Source organism: Somniosus microcephalus, chromosome 5 (assembly GCF_052327205.1).
Source record: "Somniosus microcephalus isolate GS21.2 chromosome 5, FLI_Smic_1.0, whole genome shotgun sequence".
NCBI classification, from domain to species: Eukaryota; Metazoa; Chordata; class Chondrichthyes; order Squaliformes; family Somniosidae; genus Somniosus; species Somniosus microcephalus.
The window spans coordinates 92,357,689-92,371,017 of NC_140991.1; the positions used below are offsets into that span (position 1 = coordinate 92,357,689).

At 45.9% G+C, this 13,329-nt stretch overlaps 1 protein-coding gene across 1 annotated transcript in view; it reads right to left on the minus strand.

Moving 5' to 3' along the window:
* The window catches only part of dnah5l (dynein, axonemal, heavy chain 5 like), a 450,024-nt gene that overhangs the window by 323,792 nt on the left and 112,903 nt on the right, over nucleotides 1-13,329 (minus strand). Inside the window, exons 21-23 of the mRNA XM_085987988.1 lie at nucleotides 9,254-9,461; nucleotides 7,372-7,459; nucleotides 187-310 (exon numbers count right to left, since the gene is read on the minus strand). Of these exons, the coding sequence (XP_085844114.1) occupies nucleotides 187-310; nucleotides 7,372-7,459; nucleotides 9,254-9,461 (420 nt within the window). The remainder of the gene's footprint in view (nucleotides 1-186; nucleotides 311-7,371; nucleotides 7,460-9,253; nucleotides 9,462-13,329) is intronic.

Consider the following 13,329-nt stretch of genomic DNA (forward strand, 5'->3'; position numbering starts at 1 on the left):
TCTGCATCAGTAGTACTTGGTTTGCCTGAAGAATAGCAGTCCTACCAGCGACAGGACTGCAAAATCAACCCCTAGTTTGTTTATATTACACAAATATTCTGGGATAAAAATCATACGAAACCAGCTTTACAACAAAGGAAGTTTTAAAAAGTATCCTTCACACTGTGAATTCATAACAACACTTACATTTCACCAAGGCATCAGTATTCTTTTGGCAAAGTTGTCCAATCAGATTATAGTAGCAGCAGGGTAAGCATTCTTGACAACGAGTTTTTTGTTTTGCATCAGGATGCAAACATGCATAGGTATCCTGCACACAAGCCAATGTGTAAGTAGAATGAGGAATTCGAATTAAAAATATTGTCTCCTTTCAACTGCGTTTCGAAAGTTTAATAAATATAACATTCAATGGTGATCACAATAACAGGTTAATTATAAAACGCAAGCATGTCTTTATGCTGTTTCACTGCAGAGATTGTTAAAGCTGAACTTTTCTCTAAATTGACTGGAATCTGTCAAAACTGTTTTAGGGAAAAAGTCACTTCTGCATCATAACTGGTCAACTTATCAGTTTTTAAATGTTGATTTCTCCATAACAAAACAATAAGCCTCTGTCATATTATATTTTTTTCCACACATTTTTTTGTTTGTGTTTTTTCTTCTCTCCCACATGGCAGCTGTCTTTCAGAAGGCTTTCAATAAGGTCCCGCATAAGAGGTTGGCGTGCAAAGTTAAAGCACATGGGATTGGGGGTAAGGTACTGACTTGGATAGAAAACTGGTTGGCAGACAGGAAGCAAAGAGTTGGAATAAACGGGTCTTTTTCTGAGTGGCAGGCAGTGACTAGTGGGGTACCGCAGGGATCGGTGCGAGGACCCCAGCTATTCACAATATATATTAATCATCTAGACGAGGGAACTAGATGTAATATCTGCAAGTTTGCAGATGACACAAAGCTGGGTGGGCATGTGTGCTGTGAAGAGGATACAGAGAAATGATTTGGACGGGTTGGGTGATTGGGCAGATGTATGGCAGATGCAGTATAATGTGGATAAATGCGAGGTTATCCACTTTGGTGGCAAAATCAGGAAGACAGATTATTATCTGAACGGCAATAGATTGGGAAAAGGGGAAGTGCAACGAGACCTGGGTGTCCTTGTGCACCAGTCGCTGAAGGTAAGCATGCAGGTGCAGCAGGCGGTTAAGAAGGCAAATGGTATGTTGGCCTTCATAGCGAGAGGATTCGAGTACAGGAGCAAAGATGTCTTGCTGCAGTTGGACAGGGTTTTGGTGAGACCACACCTTGAGTATTGTGTGCAGTTTTGGTCGCCTTATCTGAGGAAGGATGTTCTTGCCATGGAGGGAGTGCAGCGAAGATTCACCAGGCTGATACCTGGGATGGCAGGTGTTGTGTATGGACCTTTAAGAGAATAACTGGTCTCAGACTGCAGTACCGGCAGTGACCACCCCTGTATAAAAGGCGCTAGTGAGCCTCTGTTGTTTTCAGTTTCACTATTGACTTCCATCATTAAAGACTTGTTTTGTTCAACTCCTGCTGTCCGTGTCTCAATCATTCACGGACATAATACTGGCGACGAGCAGATACGAACTTACCTACAGTCTGCACCACCTCCTGGGATCCATTCCTACAGCGAAGTGAGCAGAGGTCGAGGACAGAAAGAAAAAAAAAAGTAAGAAGCAGTAGAAACGGGCGTCGACCGTGGGCATCCGCCCGTGTTAGCGGAGTTGAAGATTGCTGGGGAAGCTGTCGAAAGCGGGGCCTGGTTCCTGTCGACGATGCTTCAGCTAATCGGGCTGGTGGCAGGTAGTACACTGATCCTTCCTGGGCTGCGGCGGTCGCGAACTCGAGCGGGTGGCTTGCAACGGGGCCGAGCAGCGTTGTCGGGAAGAGAGAGAGAGGGTGGAGCACACAGGGCGCGGCCGGTGCTACGAAGCCGGGCTGCGTATAGACCCGAGAAGAGGGAGGCAAGAGTCCCACAGGGTTGTTCCACGACGGGAAAATAATAAAAAAAGAAATATTAAATGCGCAAGAAACCGCGAGGAGCTGCAGGTTGCAACAGGAACCGCGGAAAGCAGCGCTAGCAATAGCGGGGAAGAAGGCAAAGCGCGGGAGGCGCCATCTTAATCAGCGGGAAAGAAGGCAAAGCGCGGGAGGTGCCATTTTGTTAAATCGGGGAAGAAGGCAAAGCGCTGGAGGTGCCATTTTAGATTTGCAAGATGCCGAAGACTGGCTGTATCACTGCTTTTGATAGTACAATAGAGGACTGGACCACGTATGTGGAAAGAGTCGAGGTATATTTCGAGGCAAACGAAATAGCTGATGAGAAAAAGGCATCGGTATTGCTAAACTTAATGGGCACTAGAACGTACGGCTTATTGCAGGACCTAATTACTCCAGCCAAACCGAAGGCGAAGAGTTTTAACGAAATTGTTGCTGTCCTACAGGAACACCTAAACCCTGCACCACTGTTGATAGCAGAAAGATTTAAATTCCACAGGAGAAATCAGCATAAAGATGAGAGCAATGCTGAGTACCTTACGGAACTACGCAAGCTATCAAAGTACTGCCAGTTCGGAGCAGGACTGGCAGATACCCTACGGGACAAATTTGTCTGTGGACTCCTGAGTGAAGGAACACAGAAGAAGTTACTCTCAGAGAAAGAGCTGACGCTAGATAAGGCTTTCAGCGTGGCAGTATCGTATGAAGCAGCAGCCAGGGGAGCTGCAGAAATTCAACAAAAGCCACAGGAATACGGCACCCACGAAATGACATGGGGATTTGCAAAATGTTATCGCTGCGGCAGAACTAACCATGACCAGAAGGACTGCTGGTCCAAAGACAAAATATGCAGGCAATGCGGAAAGATGGGACACATTGCACGAGTTTGCAAGTCTGGGAAGGAGACCAGCGACAACAAAAAGGTTACTAAGGAACCGTACAAGAAAGTACAAAAGATGACGCACAGTAGTTCCGAAGGCCAGATGAGCGATAGTGAATCCGGGAACAGGAGACTAAGCTGTCTCAAACTTCACAATGTAATCGCAAAAGAGGATCACCGAACCATTTGGGTCACCCTCACGATAGCAGGGTCCCAAGTTAAAATGGAATTGGATACAGGATCAGCGCTAACCGTCATGAATCGACGAGACTACGAGCGGCTATTCTCACACATACCCTTGAGAGAGACATCCATCGTCTTGACGACGTATATGGAGCAAAAAGTATACCCCAGAGGAAAAATAAGGGTGCCTGTCGAATACAACGGCAAGAAAATACGGAAATTGTATCTCTACATACTGCCAAATGGTGGACCACCGTTATTGGGACGTGAATGGATCAGGAAGATAAACTTAGATTGGCACTCCATTCATGCAATGACGGTGGACGGTAAAAAAGATGAAGATGTCACTCCTGGACGATTGTCAACAATCTTAGCTAACGCCAAAGAGGTATTTCAACAAGAACTGGGCACGCTTAAAGGCGTAGCCGCCTCGATAAAAATAGAAGAGAATGCAGTTCCCAAGTTTTTCAAAGCAAGACCGGTACCATATGCAATTCGCCCAGCCGTCGAGGCAGAGCTGGAGAATCTGGAGAAGGCGGGCGTGTTGTCTAAGGTCGACTGGAGCGAGTGGGCAACACCCATCGTTCCTGTCATGAAGAAAACGTTAAGCAATAAGTCCGGGGAGCCAAGGAAGATTCGCATCTGTGGGGATTTCAAGGTGACGGTGAACCCAGTCCTTCACACAGTACAATATCCTCTTCCAAGGATAGAAGACATCTTCGCCTCACTGTCTGGAGGGAAGCGTTTTACAAAAATTGACCTAGCACAAGCATATTTGCAGATGGAGGTTGAAGAGTCCTCTAGGAAGTATCTCACGATAAACACTCACAAAGGTCTTTACCAGTATTATCGATTGGTATTCGGAGTAGCATCGGCTCCGGCGATATGGCAAAGAGCGATGGAACAAGTCCTGCAAGGGATTCCGGGGACTCAGTGTTACTTGGACGACATCCTTGTGACAGGTGAAGATGACAGTGAACACCTTAACAACCTAGAACAGGTGCTCACTAGACTACGGGAACATGGGCTACGAGCCAACCGCCCCAAGTGCGAGTTTTTTAAGAAACAGATATCGTATTGTGGCCATGTGATTGATGAAGAGGGGTTACATAAGTCCCCTGACAAAATTGAAGTGGTTGTTAAGGCCCCAGCGCCTGAAAATGTGTCGCAACTGAGGTCATTCCTCGGATTGGTGAATTACTACCATAAGTTTTTGCCAAATTTGTCGACAATTCTGCACCCACTGAACGCCCTGCTACGAATGGGAGTAGCATGGGAATGGAGCAATGATTGTAAGCGGGCCTTTCAGAAGAGTAAGGACTTAATCACTTCAAGGGAAGTATTGGCTCACTACAACCCAGCACTGCCGATCAGACTGGCGTGTGATGCGTCTCCCTACGGCATTGGGGCGGTACTGTCACATAAATTCCTTGATGGTTTAGAGAGGCCGATAGCTTTTGAGTCACGCTCGTTAACTTCTGCCGAGCGTAACTACGCCCAGATTGACAGAGAGGCCCTCAGCCTAGTGTGGGGGGTGAAGAAGTTCAATCACTACCTGCACGGTCAAAAATTTACTCTACTAACCGATCATCAACCTCTTGTCTCCATTTTCAACCCTCAGAAGGGCGTACCGATAATGACAGCACAACGGCTGCAGAGGTGGTCCCTTTTCCTAGGGGCACACCAATATGACATTGAGTACAAAGGAACTAAACAGCATGGGAATGCTGATGGATTGTCATGCCTACCGTTGCCGACGGTGGAAGAAGAAGACCTTGCAGTGGATCCAATGGAGTTATTCCACTCGACCATAGTCGAATGTCTCCCTGTGACGAATGCAAACATAGAAAAGGAAACACGGAATGACCCGACACTATCGTGGGTCTATGATTTAACGGTGAAGCGATGGCCAGCACATGGCGAACCACTGCTGCCAGCATTCTCGCCGAGAAGAGAGCAGCTGTCAGTGTGCAGAGGAACCTTGATGTGTGGATCCAGAGTAGTAATTCCACCTAAGTTGACGGACAGAGTGCTCAATGAGCTTCATGAGGGTCATCTGGGTGGGGTAAAAATGAAGAACTTAGCCAGAGCATTTGTGTGGTGGCCGGGAATCGATAGAGAAATCGAAGAGATGACCAAGAGCTGTGCAGGATGCCAGAAGTTCCAAAACGCCCCACCACAAGCTCCTCTGCATCCATGAGAGTGGCCCTCATCTCCATGGCAAAGGGTGCACATTGATTTTGCTGGTCCCTTCATGAACTCGATGTTTTTAATTGCGGTGGATGCACATTCAAAGTGGCCAGAGGTAATAAAAATGTCCTCAACCACCACGGAAAAAACTATCACAGTTTTACGAACCATATTCGCCAGGAATGGGCTGCCTGAACAGATTTGCTCTGACAATGGACCACAGTTTGTGTCTGAAGAGTTCCGGAGGTTCTTAAAGAACAATGGTGTTAAGCATTACACATCTGCCCCATATCATCCAGCCACTAATGGATTGGCCGAGAGGTTTGTCCAAACATTCATGAAGGCTATCAAGGCAATGTGTAATGAAGATGCGACACATGCGGTTACCAACCAAACTCCAGCCATGATGTTCTTCAATCGAAGACTACGATGCCGCTTGGATTTGGTTAAGCCAAACGTCCGAAGAGATGTGGAGAACAGGCAGTTTCAGAATATGAATGAAAGGCCGACCAGGAGTTTTAAGATAGGTCAACCAGTTTTGGCCCGGGACTACCGCACTGAGAAATGGCAGCCAGGAACGATTTGTACACGGCAAGGACCTCTCATGTATACCGTGGACGTTGGAGAGAGCATTGTAAGATGCCATGCTGACCAGATTCTAGAGTCACTGGAAAACGTCAACTCCACACCACGATCTGATACACCTGGTAATGAAATCGACGTACCAATTGCAGCTACCGCAGAACCGGTAATATTGGAAGCAGATGAACCAAACAACGACATTGATCCCGACTCAACATTGCCAGAAGAACCTGATACCCCAAAGAGGCATTATCCAGACAGAATCAGGAAGCCTCCTCAAAGACTGAACTTATAATTGCTTAAACTTAACCAATGTATCTAGCAACCGTAATTGTGATTGTAATTAGTTATCATTTAGTTGTTAAATGAATGTTATGTACTGTTTATCTAAAAGGGGAGGAATTGTTGTGTATGTACCTTTAAGAGAATAACTGGTCTCAGACTGCAGTACCGGCAGTGACCACCCCTGTATAAAAGGCGCTAGTGAGCCTCTGTTGTTTTCAGTTTCACTATTGACTTCCATCAGTAAAGACTTGTTTTGTTCAACTCCTGCTGTCCGTGTCTCAATCATTTACAGACATAATAGCAGGAATGACGTATGAAGAGAGATTGGGTCGATTAGGCTTATATTCGCTAGAGTTTAGAAGAATGAGAGGGGATCTCATTGAAACATATAAAATTCTAACAGGACTAGACAGACTAGATGCAGGAAGGATGTTCCCAATGGCGGGGAGTCCAGAACCAGAGGTCACAGTCTAAGGATAAGGGGTAAGCCATTTAGGACTGAGATTAGGAGGAATTTCTTCACCCAGAGAGTGGTGAACCTGTGGAATTCTCTACCACAGAAGGCAGTTGAGGCCAATTCATTAAATATATTCAAGGAGTTAGATATATTTCTTAAGGATAAAGGGATCAAGGGATATGGGGAGAAAGCAGGGACAAGGTACCGAATTTGGATGATCAGCCATGATCTCATTAAATGGCTGAACAGGCTTGAGGGGCCGAATGGCCTACTCCTGCTCCTATCTTCTATGTTTCTATGTTTCGTTCTGCCAGTGCAATTCACACTTCATCTAGAGCCATCTTTTGTTTCTTAACCTGTCCCATTACCATCTCCTTTTGCCTTAAATATCTGTTAATGTCTCTTAACCTCTCCTGCCTTCTATCCTATCACAGACCTTCCCTTTTGTTCTTTCATCCCCTCCCCACTTTTCCAGCTCCGACACATGCTTAAAAATCTGTTCCTTTTCCTGCTTTTTTCCAGTTCTGACAAAAGGTCATCGACCTGAAACATTAACTCTGTTTCTCTTTTCACAGTTGCTGCCTGACCTGCTAAGTATCTCCAGCATTTTCTGTTTTTATTATATATAATAAAATTAGGATTTTTTTTTTCAGGATTAACTGCTCGGAATTTACAGCTGTTTAAATTATGGTTTGAAAAAGAATGAACGTTTAAAAAGTTAACGTTATCTGAAAAGTACACAGCAGCAATGTTGGAATCATTCAACAGGAATTACCTGAAGATTGGCTTGTTCTGCTGGCTTCAGTTTTTGTGTCAATGAATCCATTAACTGATACATAGAACGCTCCACTTGTTGACTCTGTCTGCATGGAGAGAGTCAGTACATGTTGTCATCCAAAGAAGAAAACATGCATTTCCTAAACCATAGTAAATGTTACTCCCAAATACCAATTAAACTATTTTTAGTATTAATTCATTAGTTTACAAACTAATGTACACATTCAACAGCTATTTTAAATGTACAGCTTTACATTCGTGAATAAAAATAATAGTTCTTCCTCCCCCAGTGGTTCACTTGCCAAAGACATTGTTTAACAGAACCATATAGTTCAGAAGGTCCAAGGTTCAATTTCCTGTCTGTGCTGAGTTAGCTGATCACAGCCCAGTGACAGTAGGAGTGCTACAATTGGTCTCAGCAGCCTTGGAATAGGAAAAGGTGAATCTGTCACAGTTCCTGATTTGGATTACTATCCCTGTTGAAAAGCGTATGGATGTTGGTGAGGATAGAGCTCAGCAATGCTGTTCAACGTGCCCCAGCCCACATTATCAAATAAGCTACTGACATCATTGTCTAAGCTTATGAGGAAGAATGGCAACTTGAGCAAGTTATTAAGGATTTTAATGGGGAAGGCGGGCTGGGGATGAGGGGACTCAGAGGCGGGGCGGAGACCCAGGAGAACAAGTTTCCCGCAGGTCCTGCCGACTTTAATGGCAGGGCCTGATTTGCATGCGAGGCCTCTGTTTCCCACCCGCATCCAGCCAGATTGAGATGCTGGCTGGCTCCGGGCAGGTAGGCCTGCGGCACTAGGCTGCACCGAGGAGGGAGGGAGGGAGGGATCGGGTGAAGGCCGGGTTCGGCCTCCGGAAGATTGATGGGGGTGGCGGGGGGGGTGGTGAAGAGAGGATCGGGTGGGGTGGGTGGGGGGGAGGAAGAGGGGAGATTGTGGCTGGCCTCTAGAGGATCGGGGGTCAGGGATGGGAAGATCGTGGCTGGCCTCCAGAGGATCGGGTGGGGGGGGGGGCAGTGGGGGGAAGAGGGGAGGTTGTAGCTGGCCTCCAGAGGATCGGGGGCTGGGGACGGGAAGGTCGTGGCTGGCCTCCAGAGGATCGGGTGTGGGGGTGGGGGGGGGGAGGAAGAGGGGAGATTGTGGCTGGCCTCCAGAGGATCGGGTGGGGGGAGGGGGGGGAAGAGAACATCGGGGCCAGCCTGAGGATCATTGGTGGTGGAGGGGCGGTCCAGGAAGGTGATCGGAGGTCTCATGAGGGGGCCTCCGATCGTGGCTGATGGGCTAGACAAGGGCCCAGGATCCAGGAGGTAGGTGTAATGGCACTTACCTTCTGGATGCAGCAGTCCTCGCCTTGCTGTAACTGCCGGGTTTTACGAGGCGTGTAAAACCCAACCAGCTACAGTTAAACACAAAATGGAGGTTAAAGAAGAGGCTTCCAGCCTCATTATAATATTTAAATTGATGACCCGCCACCTGCAGCGGGTTGACTGCCTGTCCCTGTTCCAGCTCCTGTTCCGCCTCCGTTAAAACTGGAAGTGGCGGGTTGGAGGCGGGTTCAGGTCGGGATTCTGATTTTTAACACTTTAACTACCCCCCCCCACCCCAATCCTAACCCACCCCTTTTTTTAGGTTAAAATTCCCCACCCCAACATCTTTAAAAGAGGAGGGAAATAAAAATTACAAAAGGATGTCTTCTTTATTTTTAAAAACTCAATAAATTATGTTATTAACATATTTTAACATTTGATTGTAGAAATGTAAAAAAAGGGGAGAAAATCAAAGTAATTGTCTAGAATTGCCAATTTTAGTCATCCCATACATATATGCCATCTAACAGTTTTGCCCAATATTATCTGAACTGAAACATACATAGACAAAGCTTGTCCAGCTGAGGCAACAATATTCTCAGTCATCTCGAGAAAAGCTGGCACTTCTACGAGGTCATCTTCAGTGAGGTCAACCAGGGCAGTGAGAGATATTTCGTGCAGAACTCTCTCAATCCTACACTCCAATGTGTCAGACACTTGCTTCACCACCTGTTCCAGCTCAGTCAGTGAGCTGTACACACTGTCTATGACTAAAATTGAAAAGAAAATTAAGCAAATAACTTAATAAAATATTATAATATTTCACAGCAAATGCTAGAACTGTTGAATCTACAAATTACCGATAGCTTTTCCCACTTTCTGATGATATTTTTGCCTGAAAATTGGGAAATATTCGGGGTTCTAATAGCCCCTCATTTGCACGCAGACTGACTGCCAATTAAAACTCTCACACAAAATCTGTAAGAGCAAGTTCTGCAGGCATAAAGCCCGATCAGAAAATCAAGGGGTGGTTTCCAGTGAGAAATGGGTAAGATTGTTAGATGACTTCAGTCACTCCTCGTAGAGGGGTGCAGGATCAGAATGGGGTTGATGTGATTGATAGTGTGCAGAGTAAGAAGAACCCAGGTAAGAAAGGGAACGAGGATCCACAGAAACTGATCCTATCCAACAGGTACAATGTGCTTGCTACCTGTGAGGATAAGGATAAAGACTGTTGGAAGGACAGCCAGAATACAGACCATGGCACTTTGGAGCAGGTGGCTGTCCTAAGGGGGGAGGAGGAGGAGAAGAGGAAACGTAATGTGGTAGTTGTAGGAGATTCTATAATTAAGGGGACAGATAGCATCCTTTGTAAGCAAGATTGAGAATCCCACATGGTATGTTGCCTACCTGGTGCCAAAGTAAGAGATATCTCGAACCGGCTTGAAAGGATATTGGAGCGGGAGGGGGAGGATCCAGTCATTGTGGTCCACGTTGGGACCAACAACATAGGGAAGAGTAGGTAAGAGGTCCTGTTTGGGGAGTACCAGGAACTAGGAGCTAAATTAAAGAACAGGACCTCAAAGGTTATAATCTCTGGATTATTACCTGAGCCACGTGCAAATTGGCATAGAGATAAGCTGATTAGGGCAGTAAACACATGGCTAAAGGAGTGGTGTGGGAAAGAGGGGTTCCATTTCATGGGGCACTGGCACCAGTATTGGGACAGGAAGGAACTGTACCGTTGGGATGGGCTCCACCTGAACCAGTCTGGGACCAGGGTCCAAGCGGAAAGGATAAATAGGGCATTCACAAGGACTTTGAACTAGTAAGTGGGGGGTGGGGAAGAGGGCTCAGGGGGAAATTGCAGTACAAATAGTAGTTCAAAAATAAACGAAAGGGAAGAGAGTAGAGTAACAGTCAGAGATTGTGCTTTAGGCTCAACACAGGTAAAGGAAAAAGCAAAAGATGTAAAGCGATTAAACCAGGAGAGAGAAATAAGAAACATGTGAGTAAAACATCAGAGCTGAAGGACAAGCTAGGGTGTTTGGCCCAAATAAACATTCTTTATACAAACACATGAGCCTAGAAATTGGGTTGGGGTGCCAAAGTGGCGCAAATGTCGCCTGAGCGCAGGATTTAGCGCAGCATTCGAGGCTTTAGCGATCGTCAGATATTCAGTTTAATTGCTGCTCGAGGGACACGGGGCGAGGCTCGAGGCGCTCCACGTCCCTCTTAGGGCGCTGAAACTGAATATCGCAGCACAACGTGCCGCTTAAGGGGGAGGTGCCTGCAACAGCACGATCCCCGCTCGCGAGTGCCAGCAAATGAGCCCGGCACCAAGGAGAAGTGCCGGGCTCTCGGGAAACAGCCAGCAATGCCGCGGGGGGGTGGTTAGGAGGTCGGGGATGGAGGTGCTGGCAGGCGGCCGCCGAAAAGGCGGCCGCCCCGCACCTCCACCTTAACTTGCGCCGCTGTCGGCACAGTAAGGCCCCGTGAACCGGGCGCGGGTAGCGAGCGGCGCAACTGCGGCGTTCGCTACCAAATATCGCGAACGGGGCACGAATGGGGCGCTGCGCACACCGATGACGTAATCAGTGGCGGCGCAGCGCAAATGCCTAACGCCACCATTAGCGCCCCTACTGAATATCGCGGGAGACGCAGCCAGTGGCGCTACAGCCACTGACTGCCTCTTTAGGCGCTAACAGGTGGTGCTACTCACCCAATTTCTCCCCATGGAGTATAAGAAATAAATTGAATGAACTGCAGGCATGAATTCAAATTGGAGGGCATGACATGGTAGCCATTACTGAGACATGGCTGCAAGACAGTCAGGACTGAGAACTAAATATATCAGGTTATAAGGTCTACAGGAAAGATAGGGAAAATGGCAGAGGGGGAGGAGTAGCCTTAGTGATCAAGGATGAAATCACTTCAATGATAAGAGAGGATTTAAAGAGAGGTAAGCAGCCAGTGGAGACCTTATGGTTTGAATTAAGAAATAGGAAAGGATCTAAGACTGTAGTGGGAGTTGTGTATAGGCCCCCTGTTAGCAGCTCTGAAGTGCTAGATTGTATAAATGCAGAGACTAGACAAGCGTGTAGCAAAGGCAGAGTGGTTTTAATGGAGGATTTTAACCTTCATATAGATTGGGAAAAGCAGACTAGCACCTGTCAGAAAGATAGTGAATTTCTTGAGTGTATCCGGGATAGTTTTCTACAACACTATGTCCTAGAGGCAACAAGGGGGCAAGCCATATTATAATTAGTAATGAGTAATGAGCCAGAGTTAGTTAACAGCCTAACTCTGTGGGAACATTTATCCAATAACGATCATAACATGATCGAGTTCAATGTAACGTTTGAAAGGGAGAAATGCGAAACAGCTACTAAGATTCTAGATTTAGGTAAGGCTGACTTCAATGGGATGAGGCAGAGGCTGTCCACAGTAAACTGGGCAAATCTGTTAATGGATAAAATGACAGAAGATCAGTGGGAGATGTTTAAAAAAGAATTTAACGTGATACAGAACCAGTTTATACCCCTAAGAGGCAAGAGCTCAACTTGCCAAAAAAGCCAGTCATGGACAACTAAAGAGGTAAGGGACAGCATAAAACTAAAGGAAAGGGCATACAAAATTGCAAAAAATAGCACAGATCCTTGTGAATGGGAAAGATACAAAGAACAGCAAAGGGTCACAAAACAGATAGTAAGAGCTACAAAAAGGGAGTATGAAAAGAAACTTGCAAGGGATATCAAAATCAATACGAAGAATTTTTACAGCTACATTAGAAAAAAGAGGGTTGTCAGGAGCAATGTTGGCCCCTTAAAAACTGAAAGTGGTGATATTGTCAATGACAATGGGGAAATGGCGGACATGTTGAATAATGACTTTGTGTCAGTATTAACAGTAGAAGAAGAGGATATAGCATGCTGGAAATCCCAAAGAAACTAATATTGAATCGAAGACAAGGAATCAATAAAATTAACAGAAGTAAATTGACAGTAATGAAGAAAATAATGGCACTAAAGAGTGACAAATCCCCAGGTTTCCATCCCAGGGTTTTAAAGGAAGTAGGTGAGCACATTGCAGATGCCCTAACTATAATCTCCCAAAGTTCTCTAGATTCAAGAAATGTCCCTTTAAATTGGAAAATTGCGCATGTCACTCCGCTTTTTAAGAATGGTGAGAGAGGGAAACCAAGGAATTATAGACCAGTTAGCCTAACATCTGTTGTCGGGAAATTGCTAGAGTCTATAATTAAGGATAGGGTGATTGAACACCTCGAAAATTTTCAGTTGATCAGAGAAAGCCAGCATGGATTTGTGAAAGGTAGGTCATGCCTGAGAAACTTGATTGAATTTTTTGAAGAGGTGACTAAAGTAGTGGACAAGGGAATGTCTAAGAATGTTATTTATATGGACTTTCAGAAGGCATTTGATAAAGTCTCACATAAGAGGCTTTCATCTAAGGTAGAAGCCCACAGAATTGAGGGCAAATTATTGACCTGGTTAGGAAATTGGCTGAGCGGCAGGAGACAGAGAGTAGGGATAATGGGTAGGTACTCAAATTGGCAGGGTGTGACAAGTGGTGTCCCGCAGGGATCTGTTTTGGGGCCACAACTATTCACAATATTTA